At 36.6% G+C, this 21,070-nt stretch overlaps 2 protein-coding genes across 9 annotated transcripts in view; one reads left to right on the top strand and one right to left on the bottom strand.

The window, feature by feature from the left end:
• Positions 1-1,149: 1,149 nt before the first annotated feature.
• Positions 1,150-2,777, bottom strand: LOC126757937 (GATOR complex protein NPRL2). The gene is made up of 5 exons (XM_050471862.1): positions 2,556-2,777; positions 2,231-2,482; positions 2,018-2,138; positions 1,820-1,956; positions 1,150-1,762 (listed from the first exon to the last, which is right to left on the bottom strand). The coding sequence occupies exons 1-5, from the start codon at positions 2,664-2,666 to the stop codon at positions 1,205-1,207; spliced, it is 1,179 nt and encodes a 392-aa protein (XP_050327819.1). The 5' UTR covers positions 2,667-2,777; the 3' UTR covers positions 1,150-1,204.
• A 1,291-nt stretch (positions 2,778-4,068) lies between these two features.
• Positions 4,069-21,070, top strand: part of LOC126758166 (uncharacterized) — a 73,741-nt gene continuing 56,739 nt past the window's right edge. For 2 of the 8 annotated variants that reach the window (XM_050472274.1, XM_050472273.1), the window contains exons 1-2: positions 4,070-4,317; positions 5,156-5,562. The gene's annotated coding sequence lies outside the window, so the exon portion shown is untranslated. Of the gene's footprint in view, positions 4,318-4,438; positions 4,592-4,615; positions 4,635-5,133; positions 5,563-21,070 lie in introns of those variants that run through there. The other 6 variants (XM_050472268.1, XM_050472265.1, XM_050472266.1 and 3 more) reach the window with 6 other exon arrangements.

Genomic DNA, 21,070 nt, shown 5'->3' with positions numbered 1-21,070 from the left:
ATTGTATAGGACGAGCTCGAGTTGCAGCGAGAATTGAGAGTGAACCTTGCGCTACAAAATATATATCCAGCATGCAACGAGTCCCCGCTCTGACTCTAACCACCTCTTTGTATGTCCATCTGACCCTACACATCTGACACCGCTCTCCCTATGGTCGACCCCATCGATGACCTCGACAACTTATCTGAACTTAACTACCCTAACGGGGACTAGATAACCGTTACAATAACAACAACGGGATAGAATCAGTTCCCATCCAAATGGGATTTAGGTAATGGTGCCCTTTCTTGCAAGCTCATCGGATTTAGAGTTTCCAGCGATTCCGCAGGTGACTGGGCCTAAATTACCGGAACTGAACTGGATTGTTATCTGGCCACCAACTGTCAACTTGTCACCATTCTTTGAAGGTACTTCTTGAGTGTTTTCTGCCGTTACTGCTGATTTGATCATGTATTTCTTGATTACCTTAACGCTAGAACTCGGGATTGTTATCCCCTGGAGGAACCAAAAGTACTTCCAAAACTGGCACTTCTGCAAATCTGAAGTAAGAGTTGATTTAGAGCTCGTCACCATTCTTCGAAGGTACATCTTGAGTGTTGTTTCTTCAGCGTCTTCTCTCCAATGTGCATCTGAAGTGAGAGAGGATTTGAGGAATGCCCTCTTTGGTCTCCTTAATGTGTCTGATTTCCCAGAATCTGGTGTTGTTGTTGTTGTTTTAACGGAGATTCGTTACTGCTGATGTGGTCATGCATTTCTTGATCATGCTAGCGAACTCAAGGGATGTATAGCCACCCATATATCCCTCGGGGGTATGTGCATTAGTCCAAGCAGTCGAAGTGAGAGGATTTGAGGAATGCCCTCTTTGGTCTCCTTAATGTGTCCGGTTTCCGGGAATCTGGTTGGATATTCTGTTCGAGGGTTTCAAATACTGAAGTGGAGAAATACGGCCGGCTTTATTATCCAGATCCAGATAAAACAAGTCTCGCGAGAAACTTGGGCATAACTCTTGGTTGAGGTAATTTGATCGATTCGTTCTTTTTAAATCTCTATTAGAAATGGAAAACTCATATGAGTGGTAACAATTTTAGAAGCAAAGAAAATGGAAGAAAGGTGACAGCTGTTGTGAGTAACCCAAAAACAAAGAAATAATCAGTTTTAGTACATTACATATTTATTATTAACAAAATCCAAAAATTTCAGCCATTTATTTCCATATCACCGTTACATTTGTATCCTTATCGATGTCTCTTTCAATATCTAACGGCGATAGACCGGTTTTACAGCAAATCTCATCAAAACTAGAAAGCCCAGTATACATTTTTTGCCTGCCGGAGGGCACGGAACCAGTAAAGACGGGATATTTGTGAATGCAGCGTATGAATTTATGCTGTAAACCGAATATAACCAATTTTCGCTCATCGATATTGTAATTTTGTGGACATAAACGCTGACAAATGGCGCGCAGCGTCACACCGTGCGTCATGGACGCATAAAATTGGAAGACTTTCTGTATAGATGGATGAGTCTTATCGGAATTTAGCGCGACATATTTGCGACATGCTTGACTCAGTGAGGGCATCTTGATTAAACTCTTCAAGTGTTGTGTGCACATGTACACGTTGCTATATTTAAGTATGGGCAGTAGATGTACGACACCGTAGTAAGCTAAATTCTGTATGCACGACTTTACGAGATTGGTTTCGACGTCAGCCTCGGCAGCAATGCGCGCAATATGATTGATGCCATTAATGTATGGAAAAATCTGGAATTATATGAGTATGATAAATATACTTTAAATATTAAATTTTTAGCTGATTGCCTGTTGAGTGGTCAAATCCCACTTGTCTAAAGGCGTATTTTTGAAGTCGACCAATAGTAAAGGCACCATGTGATCTTTAACAACAGGTGGATCAGGTTTATGTATAACAATTTTTAAGTAAATAGTGGTGTCGCCCTCTGTAAGTATTAAATAAAAAGTTAAAGTGTTAAAATATACATAGACAGCAAATTAACTAACCCACAATAGTAGTAACTTTTTTCTCATTCAAATCCTTGATTACAGTTTCAAAGATTTTTTGTAATTTCAACTTGTGGTCGCCCTCTTTCGATAGAAAGCATGACTCTTCTTCCATCATTATCTGCAACAGTAATTAAAACAATATTTTATTATGTTTATAGTTAAGATTTAATATAGTTAGGATTTAATATAATTAAGATTTGTTTAATTTACCAAATATTCCGACAATTTCTTGACCACCGGCTCATACTGCACCGAACGTGCCCATGAATCGCAAACAAAGCACAAATTAAATAGGAATGCATTACGTGCATACTTCTGTTGATTCTCAATGCCCACTGGATAGCCGACGACTTTTATATCCAACGCATTCACTGTGAGTATGCAACGTTGCAGATGCGGCTTCGGGATAATATAAACATTTATGGCATCAAACACTTCCTTGCTGACATAATCAGCTGGTACCTGTAGTTTAACATATTAAAATATGGCATATGTAAATAATTTGTAATAAATGGAACTTCTATTGGAAACTCACTTGGCAGCTAATTTTGCACCCTGCCGTCGCATGGAACTCGCTGAGAAAAATGCAACGTATTTGCCCCTCTCGGCCACTGTCCTCGTAGTAGTCATTAGTGCTAACTTGCATTTTTGAGGTATTTTCAAGTCTGTTGCATTATTTTTGTAAATAATTGATAAGAAAATGCTCCAACTCAATTGCTCTTATTTGTTTATTTACAAATTGGATTTGACGTTTGATAACCAAACGAGCAGTGCTGCCAAGTCAAAGGTTTGTAGTGTTGCCTTATCCATAATTATGACTTGTTCCCACAATTGGTAAAACTCGAGTTGTGAAAAACAGTATTATTCTACTTTTACGGTTTGTATAATTTCAACGAAAGATGCCTCAAACATTTTGTTTTTTCTTAGAACTCTCTCTTACTTTGTTGTTAAGTGTACAAGTCTTGTACTTAGTAATTCACATGCTAGAATAAGCATTCCAAGCGATTGTCATGATAAGCCGACGTTAAGACAAGATTAGAACTTATATAACTGAAATTTATATGAACAAGTTTCAATTTTGTATAGATTTTTCATTCCAAGCCTCACTATGGATACCTCCTCCTGTCTGGCCAATGCGGAACAAGTGCAAAATAGATGCTTATAGTTTCCTTGGTGCCTTGCTCTAGACATTTTCTGCAGTCTTCTCGACACAAGACTGTGACCAGTTAGTATTCCAATCATGTCCCTAACAAGTGCCAATAAGAATTTTGTTTACTTCGGATTTACCGGTTTGCACATGAATTTTGCAGGTATATTGTTCCTTCGGGTTTTGATTTTCTTTACCACATCACCGAGATCGTCGTATAGACAATGCATGGGTTTCCAATGTTGATCACGTTTTCGGGTGTTAGCCATACATCATTCTTGGCAATCTCGTCCACTATATCATTAACCACGATGCCTTTACGTCCCGGCACCTAATAGAAGTGAAGTTGCTTACTTTTGACAGCACTTTCCACTGCTGGCCTACTTCCCAAAACAATTCTCAAAAAATATTTTTTTTGAGATTTCACAGTGGTTTATCTCCTTAGAATATTAAGGGTCGTTCTGGTTAACTTTTCCGAAAGAAAGTCTTGATTGAGTTACACAGAGAGTTGACAGATGGTTGCTGTCCAGACATAAAGAAACGGAGCTTAGAAATCTTAAGTCAACCATAATATAACATAGCTAATGCTATCTGTGAGACCTTTAAATCTAGCATGTCTAAAAATTAAAAATAATTCCTTATTATTCATTTTTTAACATAAATATACTTTGAGATTACTTTCTCTCGAAACTTCCGCCCATTAATTGAAATAAAATCCAACCAAAATCAATACTTGAATACCGCTTTTATTTGCTTCGTTTCCGGCTAATCTTTACTTAAGGTGTTGGCAACCCTGTCCCATGCGGCATTGCCAGTTGGCATTACCGAAACTCCCAACTGACAAAAATCAATGAAAAGAGCGAGCGAATGCGCACTGAAAACATTCTCAAACAAACACGAAGAGCTGGCAAGCGCCAGCCAGCATTCATTGAACAGCGCGTATTGAAGTCGGTTGGTCGTTCGAACGCGGATATGCATGTGTGTCCGATTGGCTACGAGTGAACGGAAGTGGAAAAGCGCGCGCATACAAACATAAACATTCGGCTAAATGCACGAAGTAACAACAATAACAAAAACACCTGTGCCCTGTAAAAATTCAGTGTGTGTACATAAGGAAGCGAGCGCAGTTTGTGGAAAAATAAAATTTTGTGTAATAATTTCAATTATAACTAAAGTTTTCAAAATATAAAAAGAAGCAGAAAATGCTGAAATTTATTGAATGAAATGCGTAATAGCAGTTAAGTGCCCATTAGGGGTTGCAAATAAAGCAGGCAAGACGACACAAAGGCAGTAATATGCCAACGGCAGCAGCTATCAGCTGCAGTCATAGCAATCAATGCGACAATAACAACAAACACAAAGTCAGTGACGTTGGCAAGTGACACAGAGCCTTCAGTTGCCATAATTGACGACCTTAAGTACCTGTGCATGGCTGGCCCTGAGTCGTTGCAAATCTTATGTAGAAATGTGTGTATATGTGTTTGTGTGTGTGTAAAAGCGCTTGATATCTGCAATTGACATTCGACGTCAAAGGCAAATTGCACTTGTGCTTCTTATTATTATTATCAAACAGCTTGTTGTTCTTCTTGTTGTTGCGGCTGTTTGTCATTCACAAGCGTCAACTGCTGTTGTTGTTTTTAATAGAAACACAGGTGCAATAGCGGCGGCTTTGTGTTTTGTGGTCAAGTCGCTGCTTTTCGGTATCCAAGGATACTCTTATACTTGATAAAACACACCCACATACATACAAATACATATGTACATACATACATACATACATGTGTAGAAGTGAAGCAGGGTGGTTTTATATTTGTGATTTCTGCCGCATGAGCGCTGCAAGTCAAGCAGTACAAATCAATTTGTGCAGCAAAAACAAAAACATTTGCATTGCGCCTGCAAAAATCAATAAAACCGAGCCAAAAATATAAAAAAAAAAATAAAAGTAAAGCGTTGGAATTGATTACAGTGTTTTCTCTGTGTGTTTGCAGTGTACTTCTAAGTGCAGCTAAGTTACGAAAAGGCGGTGTCCGTCGGCCACAAAGAAAGTGAAAAGCTCACGTGCCAAACAGCAAGCGATATACAAGTGTTTATATACATATTTACAAGTGTGTGTTTGTATGTGAAGTGTTTGAAGGATAACGCATATATACATGCATACAGTCTGCTCAAACAAACAGGCATACAAGTGTGTGGCAAGTGTACTTTGCTGGTCCCAAAAAAAGTGAAACTTCTATGCCCGAATTTGTAAGCGCTTAGCAACGAATACTAACTACTTTACAGCTGCTTTATTGGAAAGCTTACGGCGGCGCCTAAGCAAACGGATCGTATTCCAGTAGGGAGGATGTTTGCCATGTACAGCAAGTTTTGAGACCAAGCCCAAAAATAAAATAGCACAGTAAGTATCTACATGCCAAATAACCGTTAGTGTTGTTGCGAAAATTAGTTACATATGTACATACTTGTAAGCAGGTACATTACTAACATACTTTTGTGTGCCGCTGGGAATTACTTCATTTTACAGCTGCTCTGTGTATTAACCCGGCGGCGCCCCAAATAGCTGAGGCTAATTTGCAAATTTTCAACACTTTTGCCTTTTTTCATTTGAATGCTCTAATATAGGGCTTGCGTATTAAGGTTACGCTTTTTAGCGGATTTTATAATTAATTGATAATTAATAAACTAATAATGATAAATACGGTTTCTTTCCTTTGTTATACCCTAAACCAGATATATTAAGTTTGCCGAGAAGCTTTTGAGATATCGTTCTGATATTTTGCACAAGTACTTCTCTCTTCAAGAAGCTGCTTATTTGTCATAATCGTTGATTTCAGACCGCTATAGCATATAGCTGTCATACAAATTGACCAATAAAAATCAAATCCATGTATAGAAAACTTTTTTATTTGACAAGCTATCCGCACGAAATTTGGCAAGGATTATTTTCCAAGCCATAGATATAATTTCCAAAGAAATTTTTCAGATCGGTGGAATATAACATATAGCTGCCATACAAACTGACCGATCAAAATCAAGCTCTTGTGGGAAAAACTTTTTTATTTGACAAGATATCTTTATGAAATTTGACACGTATTTTTGTCCAAAGAAATGGCACAATATCCAAATAAATTATTCGGATCGGACCACTATAGCATATAGCTGCCATACAAACTGATTGCTCAAAATTCAGTCCTCGTAAGAAAAACTTTTTCATTTGACGAGATATCTTTCCGAAATTTACCACAGCTTATTTTCAAAGACAACATTACAATCCCTGAAGAAATGGTTCGAATCGGTCTCCTATAGCATATACATATCTGCCCTACAAACTGATTGCTCAAAATTCAGTCCTCGTAAGAAAAACTTTTTCATTTGATGAGATATCTTTCCGAAATTTACCACAGCTTATTTTCAAAGACAACAGTACAATCCCTGAAGAAATGGCTCAAATCGGACTACATAAGCATATAGCTGGCATACAAATTGAACGCTCAAATTCAAGTTCTCTTAGGGGAACTTTTTTATTTGTGTAGGGTATAATAGCTGCGGCACAGTCAAAGTTAACGCTTTTTCTTGCTTTTTACTTTTTTTTCTACAAATTATAATGTGATTAACGATTTTTACATTTTGCTCGCATATTCGCCTCTTCAGTAGCTGTGATAATGCCAAGCTGCATGCAGAAATATGCGCACATGTGTGTGTATCTTCGTTATGTGAGTCTTTGGCATTATAAACAATGTTGTTGAATACATAATTATGCCCGTAGAAACATGCATTAATGATGTGAATTAATATATATGCGGTGCTGTGTGTATATAGACTACGTTTTTCTTATTAACAACATTACCTGAGAGCCAAAACAAACGCGCGAAAAATATGAAAATATTGCAAAGTGGCAGTTCCGTGCGGGGCACCGATATTGAAAAACTATTTATTACAGTTTTTAAATTTTTTTATTGCTACTTTTCTTGCGTGATCTATATTTAAGCATATTTGTTGCGAGCAATTTGACCGGCAAAAGTATTTAGACGCTGCTATTCCGCTTCCTATTTCCGCTTAAAGCGGCATATTTGAGTGTATATTTATTAACTGTTGATAAATTTTTGACGTTGTGTTGAAAATTCGTGAATTTATGAGTTTAAATTTGTACGGTGGATAAATTGTGACTTAATTATACATAAAATGTTGCTAAAACTCGACGAAAGATTCCAAAAAAATGAAAAAATTATAATAAATGAAGCTTTGAAAAAATATCTTTCGGAACAAAATTCGAAAAAAAAAATTATAATAAAGCTTCGAAATAATATATTTTTGTCGTTCGAGTATACTCTCATTTTTGTACTGAATATTAGTAACTTCGAAAAATTTAATTTCACTTCAATACAAATTTTCTAAATTAAATTTCTATTTTAGATTTTATCCCACATACAGAATCAGCGATTTTATTCGGTAAACACAGCTGACTCAAAGTTTTAATAAGCAACATTTATATTCTTGAGAAGTCTTAAATGACGAAATTCTATAAATGAACTCAACAGATGAGTAATTGTAAACGGGTTTGTTGCTGTGTTATAGGCAATTTTTCCGTTCAATCACTATGACTGGTACTAAAAAAGCAAAGCTTTCAATCGAAATTAAAAAAAAAAAAAAAAAAAAAAAAAAAAAAAAAAAATATAAAAAAAATTAAAAAAATAAAAAAAAAATTAAAAATAATTTCTTTTGTTGTAATTCATAGTATTTAAAACTCAATCGCTTGAGTTCAATTTAATTTAGTATATCTATCCCACAGTCATTCTAAACAGCCTCATTTGTTCCACTTTCGAAAACCAATTTAATTGCTTTAATTAGCTTTTAATTTCGGGTTGAGCAAGATATGCAGACATACTATACATACAAACAAATCTACTGCTGTTTCACTTTTATGTAAGCCCGTGGAGAATAATCGAAAATTACCCAGCGAAAATTGTATTGCACGTTGTGTGAAATGTGTTGCAAAGCAAAGTTCACTTTTACTTAAACGCATGATTAGCAAAAGGTTTGGTTAATTAAACTTTTTACGCAAACATGTTTATATAATTTTTTTTTTAATTTGGTAAATATTGCTTTATAATGGCTTAGAAACAAAAACCGTGGTGAAATTAACCGATTAAAATATATATTTTCGATGAGAAAAGGGCCGCTCGTTAAATAGCCGACAATTAAGATAATATTGGGAAAAAGTATTTTCGTATTTCTAATCAAACTTGAACTTATTTCTTTTTATATTTATAATGAACTTTAATGAACCAAATATATACCATTTTGGTCGACTACTTTTTGGCATTTTTCTATCAGTGTAAAACTTTTCTGGTTTCTCGGCGAAAAACTGCGAAAGGTAATTTTCACAGGCTTCTCTTGAAGCCAACTTTACTCCATTAAGTGGGTTCTGCATTGACCGAAACAAGTGGTAGTCCGATGGTCCAAGTTAGGGCTCTATGATGGTTACATCAAAACTTTCCAGCCAATCTCTCCCAGTTTTTGTCGAGTCATCAAAGATCTGTGTGGTCTAGCGTTGTCCTGATGGAAGACGAAGCCCTTTCTGTTGATCAGTTCTGGCCTTTTTTCGATTGCTTGCTTCAATCACAACAGTTATTGAAAACAAAATATAGACTCAACCGTTCGACCAGGCTGGAGCAGCTCTTAGCGGATGATTCCTTTCCAATCTCACTAAACACTCAGCATAAGCATTCGAGGCGTCAATCCTGCCTTTGCGACCATTTGTTGAGCTTCACCACACTTGAACCATGATCTTTTTCGCACATTATTGTCGTATTTGATCCACTTTTCGTCCCCTGTTGTCATTCGCTTCAGAAATGGTTCGATTTCATTTTGTTTCAGCAAAGAATCGCAGATGTTAATTCGTGGTACCCAAACATGAAGCTTCTTTTTGTAGCCAGCCTTTTTTAAATGGTTCAATCCCGTTTGATGACGAATGTTAAGCTCTTTAGTGATATCATGGCTGCTTATGTGACGATTCTGTTCAATCTGTTCCATATTTTCATCGACTTTTTCAACGATAAGTCGATATTTCCAGAACGGAAGCTAGCGAACGATTATTGTGCTACACGAACTGCTACAGCATCGTCTCCGTAAATATCACAAATCATCGATGAAAATCCGGTTCATTTTCAAGTTGTTGCTCAGCCCAATTCACGAACATACGACGATTCTGGTAATCAAGCGGCTTCAGTTATTGCGTCAATTTGACCTTGTAAGGATATAGTTCAAGATCGGCAGCAATATTCTCGGTACTACGGGCACTTCTTTGTCTCACTGGCATGGAAACAATTTCTACTGTACCTGTGGATTAAAATTTTTCAACTAAACGCTCAATTGTTGATCTGGCAGGACGCTTATGACGACCATAAAGTGGATGTAACGCTCTTAAAGTTGAGGCCACTGACTCCAAATTTCTGTGGTAAATTTTAATAATTTCGACTCGCTGTTGGATCATATATCTTTCCATGATGAAATAGCAAACCTTACTGAAGAGAAATATCAGAAGAGCGGGTAAAATATGGAGTCGTTTACTGTGCCTATCGGTCTACTTTTGTTGCGTCCCTACTAACCCTTTATGTATGTATAAGTTATAGATATTTCCTTCATTTTTCATGAAAATGTTGTCACGTTTATTTAGAATGTCTTAATATAAGAAAAAACATGATTAAGTTTGGTTATTTCAGAACCTTAGCTCAGACACTTACTCACCTAGAATAAGTAATAGTAACAATTTTACAAATATCTACATATACATATGTACATATGTGATCACAAGTATATTACTTAAGCGTTAGTAATCTTCTTCAAGCTTAGACTTTAAGTCATCGAAGTAAACATACATACCTACTTACAACCATATATATTTATATATACAAGTACATATGTGCTGTACTCTATGGTACTTGTGCATGAGTTTCTGCTTAAGCTTGTTTATATGTATTTTTAAGCAAGCATTTACGGATACATTACTCAAAATTAATTATAGTCTGGTATTATACAACAAACGGTAACTACCGGTCGGTAGGCAAGCTGGGCTTACAGTAAAAGGCATTGCGATTGCTGCTTAATTTTCATTACTGTTACTTGCATTTCCTTTTAATTAGTCGGCATTTCCTACACACATATACTCGTAATGTACAAATTTGTAATGTGTATGTAATTATCTACATATAAGCACAAGTAATCGCGGGTTCTGCTGCGCGCTTCGCCGTCGGCTGCAATCATTTACACCTTGTCAGATAGACATGCACTAGTTCAGATGCTCATTAAAAATCAGTTAAATGTTGAACGCCGCTTAAACGCCTAAATACACACACATGCATATACATACACATACACAAACAATAAAGACTTAGAAACGTACATCTGTATATTGAAAATTATACAGTGCTGGCTTTGAAAGCTTCTGCTGCTTAAGCATGAACATTGAAATGAACTCCAACTCAGCGCGAATATTACCTGGAGTTGTTAGCCGCGTATGCAGTCGTGCAAAAAAAATATAAAAGTATTATAAATTATATAGTTGCATACCATGACATTACGGTTTGTTTACAATTGCTGGCAAAACTGTTATTAGATCAATTATTCGGTTGCGGTTTTCAAGCGCATTTATTGCATTAGAATTGCAGCGCGTAGCAAATCACTTACTTTTCTGTGTGTGTGTTTGTGAAGTGCAATATCGCTTGTAGTTTTTGTTAAGTATAACAACTTGGTGGTTAATGTTAAAAGAAAGGCAGCGCCTTAAATCAGTTTATGTTGTGTGAAGTAAAAGGAATTTCATTTCATTTAGGTCACTTCCGCTTAACTGCATTACGTGTAAACACCTTGGCGACAGAGGATACATTCACTAACGGCTTATGCGGTTGTGGTTATGCCTTTCACCAATTACACCAACAGGCCAAGACTGTCTTGACTCCCCACATGCAAGGAGTCAAGTATCAATGTGCTGTAGGTACAACATGCCTTAACCCTTATATGAACATGTTTATAAAAGGTGATCCACCTCGAGGTTCTCTACTTCTTTTGAGGGAAAACACAGAAACTTCAAATTTACTGAGGAACGTTTATTATCATTCGAAAGAACATCCTTGGACATTCATTCTTTAAATATTATCTCTTAAAAATGTTGGCCGCGGCTACGTCTCAGATGGTCCATTCGTTGAATACAATTTTCGATGACTCGTTCGAGTATTTCGATAGGTAATTAAGGAATGACACGGGTGATGTTTTGCTTTAAGGCAAAACTTGAAATTATCTGCTCACCGGAGCGTTCTCTCAATAAATCCATTGATTGATACGATGCTGAGAAGTGGCGCCGTCTTGTTGAAACCAAATGTCGCCGAGATCACGAGGTTCAGTTTCGGGCAACAAATAACCCGTTATCATGGCGCGATAATGGTCGTCATTGATGGTTACGTTCTCATCGGTATAATTTTTGAAAAAATATGGACCGATGATTCTACCGGCTCACAAACCACACCAAGCCATTTTTTTTCTAGATGAAATGGCAGCTCTTGAATCTCTTTAGGTTATTCATCGTCCCAAATGTGGCTGAACAAAATTTGGCTCGGAAACGTCGGATCTTCTTTTCTTGGAGCTTTTGTACAATTTAAGATCTCGAGGTAAAATGCACCAAGCCGTTTCATATGTCAGTCCGGGCCGATCCCGTTTGCTAGCGTCAAAGGGTGCTCACTTGGACAGCTTAGAACGCCGGTACGTTGAGATACCTAAAACTCCTGACTTGATCGTAAAGACCATGATAAATAGACGAAGAGTATTAAGCCTAACACTAATTTTTTTAGGAGACTAATATCAGTTTCGGCTATATCTCTTGGCTAGCCGAAAGTAAGATGTTTGAACCTCGGTCTTGCAAAAGTTAGACAATGGATGTTCTTATTTCTAGGCTTTAACTCACATAATAATCAGTGGATGAAAAATTAGTAGATAATACAAGATAATACAAGTTAGATAGCTGATCAAAGATCGCTCGCAGCCCACTAAATGTAGTCCTTTAACTTCTTCCACCCACAGCTCCCTCGTCGGTATACGGGCGGAGAGAGAGACACCAGAGTTCGGTTTGGCGATTTCATGGTCCAAGTGATCCGGTATGAATTCAAAGTAATTGACGATTTACAAGGTTTCAGACACGTGTTCTTCTAGAAACCCAGAATCTTTGAGTCCGATGGCAACTCTCGCAGCCATACACATTCAACATGTGCAAGATGGCGTTAAGTATGATGGTTGGAGTGGACCTTAGTGCACCACACATGGTGATCTGCGCCGCTCGTTGAACGCTCTAGAGTGTCTTTGCAAGTGTAGTCTTTTCTAGAGCCCTCCATCTAAAAAGACTCCATAGAACATAATAGGTTTGACTATGGCGTCGTAAAGCCAGAGAACCATTTCGGTGAGAGACCCCACCTTTTCCAATGGCTCCTCTACAAGCAGTACAAAACAATCGATACATTTTTTGCTCTCTCTTTGATGTTCGGCTTCCATGAAAGTTTCCTATCCAGGCTGAGCCCAAGATATTTCACTGTATCCGCTGGTTGCAGACGGATGTTCCCATTTGCAGCAGCGATACCGCCGGGATCTTGTATCTTCGAGTGAATAAAATAATCTTGGTTTTATTTGGGTTGATGGCGAGATCGTTTGCGACTGCGTCAATTCGTTACGACGTTGATATACCCCTGCGTCAATTCATAAACGGTACTCAGGAACTTTCCTTTGACCATAAGCGCCACATCGTCTGCAAAGGCAATCAGTTTTAAGTTTTTTAAACAGGTCGTTAACGACCAGGATCCATAGAAGGGGAGAGAGAACTCCACCTTGTGGGGTTTCCCTACTCACATTTCGTAGAGAGTTTCTTCATTCCGTTTCAAGTACGCTTTCGCACAGAAGACTGAAAATGAGGTGTTTGAGGTTTAATTCAACCCCAAGACCATCCAGAGCAGTTACAACTTCTTCTGACAGGACGTTATTGAAAGCTCCTTCTATATCAAGAAAGGTTTCAACAGCGAATTCCTAACTCTAATGGCTTCCTCAAGCCATGACACGATAGTATGCAGAGCATATTAAGCAAGTTGCGCTCTTGATAAATAATCCCTCGGAATCCCCAGTCTATCAGTTTCTCCAGGGTTTTGCTAAGAATACAAAGCTTCCCAAAAAATTGTTCTCAAACACCTTCAAGTCTATCTTCTCTTTATAAATTCTGTGAGAACCTTTTATTTTTGAGAGCACGCAATTGAAATTTACCCCAAATGGGTTAAGCAGTCGCCTGTTTACGAAGCGGTATGTTTTCTTCCAGTTCATCGAAGTCATTGCAACAATAGCAAACATTCTTGGCATACACTCGCACACACGCAATCCCAGATCCATAAATGTGCGGCGGTACGTGCTCGCATGCAAACTACTTAAAGACAAAGGAAAGTCACTTAGTGAAATGCAGACGAATGCAGGCAGCTGCCACAAAGAGCACTCAGCCTGCAAAACAAGGAAGTGTCTTAGCCAAGTTGGGACTGGCTTAAGCGCAGGCTTTGTTGTTTTGCTTCGGCGAGCATATAGGAGCGGCCGGGGCGCGCGCAGCATCAAAGACGGTCGAAACAAAGGAAGACACCAGCCTGAAAAGCAACAAAAGAACAAAGCGCTAAGAAAACCAACAGTTGAAGACGCACGAGTACACAGGCACTGGCAGTATATACACTATATACATACAAACATATATACAAACTTTAAGTAAATGTAAGTACTTGGGCTTGTATCCATAGTCGCACCAAAAAAGTGAGTGTATCGTACCGAAACTGGTTTAACCGCTTTTTGTGTTCTGCTCTGCTACGCGCTCACAAGGAAAATGTAACTTGTTTCCCCCCGCACAGCGCAACCCGCCCTACGCCCAACTCAACTCATTTAGGTGTGTTTGTTTGTGTTGTTGCTTTGTGCCTGCATTCTATCGATGCTCCAGTCACTAGCTCAAAGCATATTGTTGACTCTTGTTGTTGTTGTTGTGGTATAGGTGTGTGTTTGTTATTGTTTTGCCGATGCTGTTGCCCTCACTTGCCATGTTGCTGCGGCTGCTGCTGCATTTAATGGCCGCTCGTCTTCAACGTTGACTTCTGCCGCTTCTGCTGCTCGCTTTGTTGTTGTTGTAATGTCTTTTCTTACGCTGGTGTCTTACTCATCATTAGCATTAACCGCATAACCGCAACACAAGCAATGAGAGGTAACAAAAAATTTTAACAATCTCAGCGCTGATACTCAAAGCCACTGGCTGGCGTGTGGACACAACAACAACGTTTGTCAGCAATCTTTATGATTCACGGCTTAAATGGCTGCTGTTGCCATTGTTGTTGTTTATATACAAACATACATTCATGTAATTCTAGTTGCTGCTCGTCAATCTTATAAATGTGCGTCAGTGCTTTTATGTGTGTATGTGTGTTGCTCGTCGCGTTTAAGCGTTTGTCTGTGACTTTATGCTGAGGGCTTTGACTTGTGTTCACCTTCCATCGATATTTGCACTTTTTTCTTGAAGTTGTTTGTTCTTTGTTGTTTCGCTTGACTGGCGCTTGTTGCAGCATTTCCTTCCGATTGGAAAAAATTAATAACCCCATACCAGCATACAAATCACAAACAATGTTGTTGACAATTGCAACAAATTTGTCGAAGTTTTATGATAAATGGTTGGTCGTTTTTGTTGGATAGACAAAGTTCATCAAATAGTTTTTTCTTGTTCAGTCAGAGTGTCTAAGGTCAATAGAAGACATTTGCTGAGAATTATTTTTCTTGAGACATTTAAAAAATTTAAGTGGTTACATGGGTTTACGGGTATAAAAAATCAAGTTTTTTTATTATCTTATTAAATTCTAGAACAGCTCTAGAATATTGTCCTAAATTTTCAAGTTGATCCGCGTAATAGTTTCGGAGATATAGTCTTGAGAACTTATATGCTCGAGGTTAGATAGGCTAAGTGCGTCGTCTTTAAAAGCGTTTTTCACGAAACAGTGTTTTTGAAGTCGGTTGGCAAGATTTCTCGAGCACTACTCAAGCGATCTTCATAAAATTTTACACAGGTCTTTGAGATACAATTTTCGAAGACTTGAGTGAAGGATTTTTTTCCATTACAACTATTTGAAAAAAAAAAATGTCGCGAAGTTTTCAATGCAATTTTAATTTTTTTGTAAAAATGTCTGCCAAAAATCTAATTTTCAGTTTTTTTCCTTCGTTCAAGTTCTTCTTTTAACTAAAACACGTATTTTTTCCCTTTAGCTGATCTTGAAGGAAGTTATCCTGGCAACGCGGGCGTATCTTTTCTCCGAGGTGTTACCGGAAATGCCGTCGCAATGGCCGAGTTTAAATTATTTTTTCCAAAAATTTCAAAATTTCTTTAATAATATTGCTCGTTTGTAGCAATAAAAAATTTTATTAAAATATTTAATTTTTTATATGAAAAAAAATTGTTGAAAAACGTCTGTTTTTTACCCGAAAATGTCTGTTAAGTTGTAATTCTGAAAAGGCTCTTGAAATATTTTTCCTTTAATCCAGTTTTTCTAAAATTTCGACGAAGTACCTTTTTCTTGTTAGTTTTCTTTATGTGCATAAAATATAATATTTTTTAAAAGCTTCTATCAGATTTTTAAGTATATAAGCAGGAAGACATACTTCAGTTTTTTATTTTATTAAACAAAAAAAAATCGTGATATTTTTTTCAAATATATTATCAGCCCATAATTTTTACCTGAGATTAGTTAACAGTTTTTAATCTTTCAATAATCATGATGTGATTTATATATATGATTGTTGGCCTTGAATACAGATAAGATTGTGGCACGGTACTTCATAAAAAAAGGGAACTACCAAACTTTGTAAACGAAGTTCCCCTTTCATTTCTTAGATGACCTCACGAAACTGCCTAACTATCATTTTGAACATTCTAAAAAAGGAGTATTAGGAAAAACTGTCGTAATATACCGAACTGTCGGGATCTCTATCTATCTGCTATTAATCTTGTTCTCATGCAATAAACGAAAAAGTGGAGGGAAAAGATCGGAGACAATTTCGCCAGTGCACAGACTTCCCAGACGGACCAATTGCTTTGCAAGAATTTTCCAAATTTTTTTGGAACAATTCGCTACAATTATCCCCGAACCTCGGTTATCCCTCTAGGAACCTGGTCCCAAGCGAATTGTGACAGATCCCTGTTTGATTTGTATTGATGGGAAATATCAGAGAGGTCTTTCATGTCATCATATTCATGTGTAAGTAGTATATGTACAATCAATGCAAATGATTACGAATTCAGGCACATTATACATTCTTCCTTTAAATTTTCTAATACCTTTTGGGAAGTTGTCATTGAAAACTTGGACGCTGTCTTTAATCATAATGGTGGCGACACACGCCCGCAGGATGGGGTTGACAGATAGTGAAGACTGCAAGAAATGTCTAGAGCAGGGCACCAGGGAAACCATAGAGCATCTCTTGTGCCCTTGTCCGTCATTGGCAAGACTACGCTGTAAGCATCTGCAGTCCCTATCTTCTGATACACTGGAGGAGGTTTCGATAGTGAGGCTACAGAGTCTGTTAAAATTCGCCTCAAGCGCAGGCTTCCTAAACGATGACTAATCCTCATCGACCTAGTAACTGAACTCCATCTGGTATCACAAAGGACCAAAACTTGTATATGCGTGGCTCATTGGCCTACCTGAATAACCTAACCTATTCATAATTAATTTTAGTAAAGTCCTGATTTATAAATTTATTTTGTACTAAAAATTCTTCGTCTGCTAATTTTTCTAATCAAAAAAGTTTTTGGTGGATGGTATCAAGTTGGTATTCGCTGGTAGCCCCACAAATATGATAAACTACACTTGATTTTCCAAAATTTCTGAAGACTAAAAAGCTAACTAAAAGTTTGTTAATTTATTTTATTTAGTCATAGATTGGGGTTGAGAACCTATTAGGAAGAGAGCAGTCAGTAAACTGTTGGTATTTTAGTTAATAACCCATTTGAAAAGTTTTCGCAAGTGTAGAATAAATAACAGTTATTCAATAAAATATTCCAAATAATTACTTGTATGAAAATTCCAATGCAGACCCATCAAACCAACGCAGAATATGACTCATGTCGATAAAAAATGTAATAAATGCAGAGATGGCCAATGGCAAAATTGGCAAAACTCATTTCAGTATATTGACAAACAAAACTTTCAATGCGATAAGATAATATTTTTACATACACACACGTGAAATGCCTGCAAATAATTGCTATCGCTGGCAATAAAAGTTATTTTCGCACCTCTTTATTAAAGCGACAAAGCTGAAAACAGTGAAATGCTTAATGAATTTGCATATTAATGAATAATACCGAAATACCTATGTATACATACATATGTATATATTATTCTAAAGTTTATTTATTTTATGGAGCAAGAATTGACATATGAACAATGTTGGCAATCTGCTGAAATTTGTATATCAGTAAATGATTTTATTATATTTTTTAAGATTGTGGCACTATACTATGTATAATAATACATTTTTCATGTTTGTGGAAAGGCTCCTGAGTCTAAATCAACTGTTGTTTAAAAAAAAAAAAATAATAATAATAATTAATTCTTCAGTGGTTTTTAATTTGCCACTTCTTGGGTTGCAGTATCTGAGTAGTGCTCGCGTATTCACACAATTTATGAATTAGATAGCAATAATTAAATTAACGAATTGAATTCATTAAAAATAAATATTAACCTACTGAAGAGCTTTGATTTCATGGTATTCTATACCTATTTAATTATGATAGCTTAACTGGTTTATATCATTATCTTCGTTTTGGAAAACCGAATTTATTTACTTTACTTCAATTCCATTATGTGTTGGCCAATTCTACTTTTACACCCGAAGAGTGTTATTTTGATATTTTCAGAAAACTTTAAACACATAAATACATACTTGTATATACATTAGGGTGCTTGAAAAAAATTTTTTGAATTTTTTTTTCAACTCGCAGAAATTTTTAAAGTATGAATAGTTAACTTTTTGAATATGTAATGGTTATTTTCTGGAAATGAAAATTAATTGGTAAAATTTTAGTTTGAATGAAATAATGAAAATTCCTATGTTAAATGTATGGGAACCTAAAAAAAAAATAGCGACCCCTCAGAGTTGAGCTACAGCGCCTGGCTTGAGGGAGGATTTTTTGTTTGTCAATCACTAACATTTGAGGAGGTAAGGGTTGAAAAAAAAAAATTCAAAAAAAATTTTTTTTGAAGCACCCTAATATACATATGTACATACGTATATCTATGAAACTTTTATTTATTATTTTTCGTGTTAAGAATATTGCGACTTATCTAAAGCTTTGGCATATAAAAAATAATTAAGTAAAGGTATGACAAATTCTTGTGTTTATTTGTTAAGGCATTAAATATAAAAGTAAATCCAAATATTTTTGACGCGGGAAGATACTCAAATTACAGTACAAATAAATATTATAAATGTGCGCAAATCTCAAACAACAACAATTGTCAAATCAAAAGCGTAAATATATGTATTTATGTACGTAAATAACTTCAAATACAGGTAAACAAAGGGCTGTCCATATTGTATGTACTAAACTCTTTTGAAAGTTACACGATTTCATTCATTTGGCTACCTGGACTTATTTTCGAGTAGCTAATTTGATCAATCCAATCGTAGCATTGACCTCTTCAGTTTTGGGAAAAAAATCACAAAGGGCCAGGTCAGGATATAGTGACTGCGGCACCATGTGTTTTCGGCCAAACATTCTTGTACAAGTAATAATGCGTGAGCATGGTCATTATCATGGTGCAAAAGCCAATTTCTGTTCATCCACAAACCCGGGCGTTTCTGGCGGATTATGCTGCGCAAATTGCGCATTATTTGCAGTTAGTAGGACTCTCTGGCAAGAACCATTGATGCACGACCCCTGCAATCGAAGACAGCTGTCAGCATAACCTTTACATTCTACCCAACTTAGATTGGGCGTTTTTTGGTCTGATTGAGCTTTGGCTTCCCCCTGATAACCATAAACCCATGATTCCTCACCAGCAGAAGAAATTGATCAGATCTGACAACCATACCATACCTGCGGAAAAAACCATAAATCTTCCGCAAAACTTTTCTCTCGAATACTCGTAAGGCTGACTCATCAGATGATGTCATTGTCCATGTCTCCGGACCATACAGCAGGACGGAAATGATAAGAGACTTGTAGAGTTTGGTCTTTGTTCGTCGAAAGAATACTTTACTTCTCAATTACCTACTCAGTACAAAGTAGCATTTGTTGGCACGACGGTTTCTGCTTTGGATTTCAGGGCTGAAACCATACCAACTGACGGACTAAAATCAAATTCTTATGGGGAAATTAACGTTTTTCATTGTTTATTCTATTATTACTTCTTCCACAGAGATATGAAAGTATATCTAAATAGATTTTTCAACGGTAGAGAACTAAATAACTAACTTTATATGAACCATCCTATACAAATGGTTTGATTATATTGTAGATAGGGCATGAGTTAAGCCCACATATATTTGTTAGCATGCTTATATTTGCATATATTGCTTTTTAATATTTCCTGCACACAATTTCATCATATTTTTTTGTTTTGATTCTCGCTTCAGTAATATAGACTTGTTCGCGTTATTTATAAACGCCTTTAAAAACCCAACTTTACAGTGGACTTATGAACTTACTTTCATATTCTTAATCTTGCATGTTTTTGTAATGCCGCTTTATTATTATTATTGCAGTTGTTGTTGTTTCAACTGCTTTAGCGGCAAGTGCAATTGTAACAAAAGACTTTAACCTGCGTCGTGCCATTTTAAATGCATGGAAAGGCATTACAACAATAAAACCAAATGCAACGGCACCTGTTTGCCACTTCGTAACAGTTAATTGTGTCTGCGCATGTAGTTGTGCCAGTAATCGTTACAGCTTGTCTGCGCATTAGCATTTGCATAAACATACGATTCCGAACACACCCTGCAATTTCTTACTGGAAGCGCATACAATTAAGTGAAGTTAGCTTAGCTGCCTTCTCTAAGCGCGAGTACGCGCTGTACTTGTGCCACGTGTGTGTTCACAACGATTATTGTTAATTTTGCGCACGTCACCTTGATTTAAGGTCATAACCAAATACTTGCTAGCTTTGCTAGACCCACATGTAGGCCAGTGGATATGTGTGCTAAACAAATATGTGCTCAAAATTATACAAAGTACATAAGTATGTCTATTTATTTATACCGCTATTAGTGTAGACAAACACACACACAAGGCAGGCACTTATCAATTATTGACACACTAACTTTTAAGTTTTTTTTACTTGCTTTTGAATTGCTCGTTGAATTGTGGAATGCCGTCGGCTACTTATTTATCTAGTTAAACGCTTGAAGGTAGAATATTCATACATAGTTAAGTACGCACCAACCGCTTTAGGCCGCTGTATTGGCAGTTGGAGGCTTTCGATGATTTAGTGGGCAAAAAAACACAATACCACAGTTGGTTGTTGTTGTATGTCTTCCTTAACTTTAAGGTTAAGTTAAAAGTCGGAAATAAAGTACAACAAACAAACTTGAACTTGGCTATTACACACTTTGTTTATTGATTTACTAACGCAAAACGTGCGGAAATAAGTGGTTTTTTTGTCTTGTATATGAAATGATAATAATATGGTAGAAGTAGATAAAAATATAACTTCATATTTATATATGTTAGTATATCAAATAATACGTTGTGAGTAAAAAGTACCCAGAAACTATTCATTAATATATTTTTGACGCCTTCAAAGTTATCCACACCAGATGTAATATACTACTGTGATCAAATTGAAAGGTGAATTTTGCCCATTTCATTT

Source organism: Bactrocera neohumeralis, chromosome 5 (assembly GCF_024586455.1).
Source record: "Bactrocera neohumeralis isolate Rockhampton chromosome 5, APGP_CSIRO_Bneo_wtdbg2-racon-allhic-juicebox.fasta_v2, whole genome shotgun sequence".
Classification (NCBI taxonomy): Eukaryota; Metazoa; Arthropoda; class Insecta; order Diptera; family Tephritidae; genus Bactrocera; species Bactrocera neohumeralis.
Note: the sequence above shows the minus strand (reverse complement) of the source record. Positions and strands in the feature narration are given on the sequence as shown.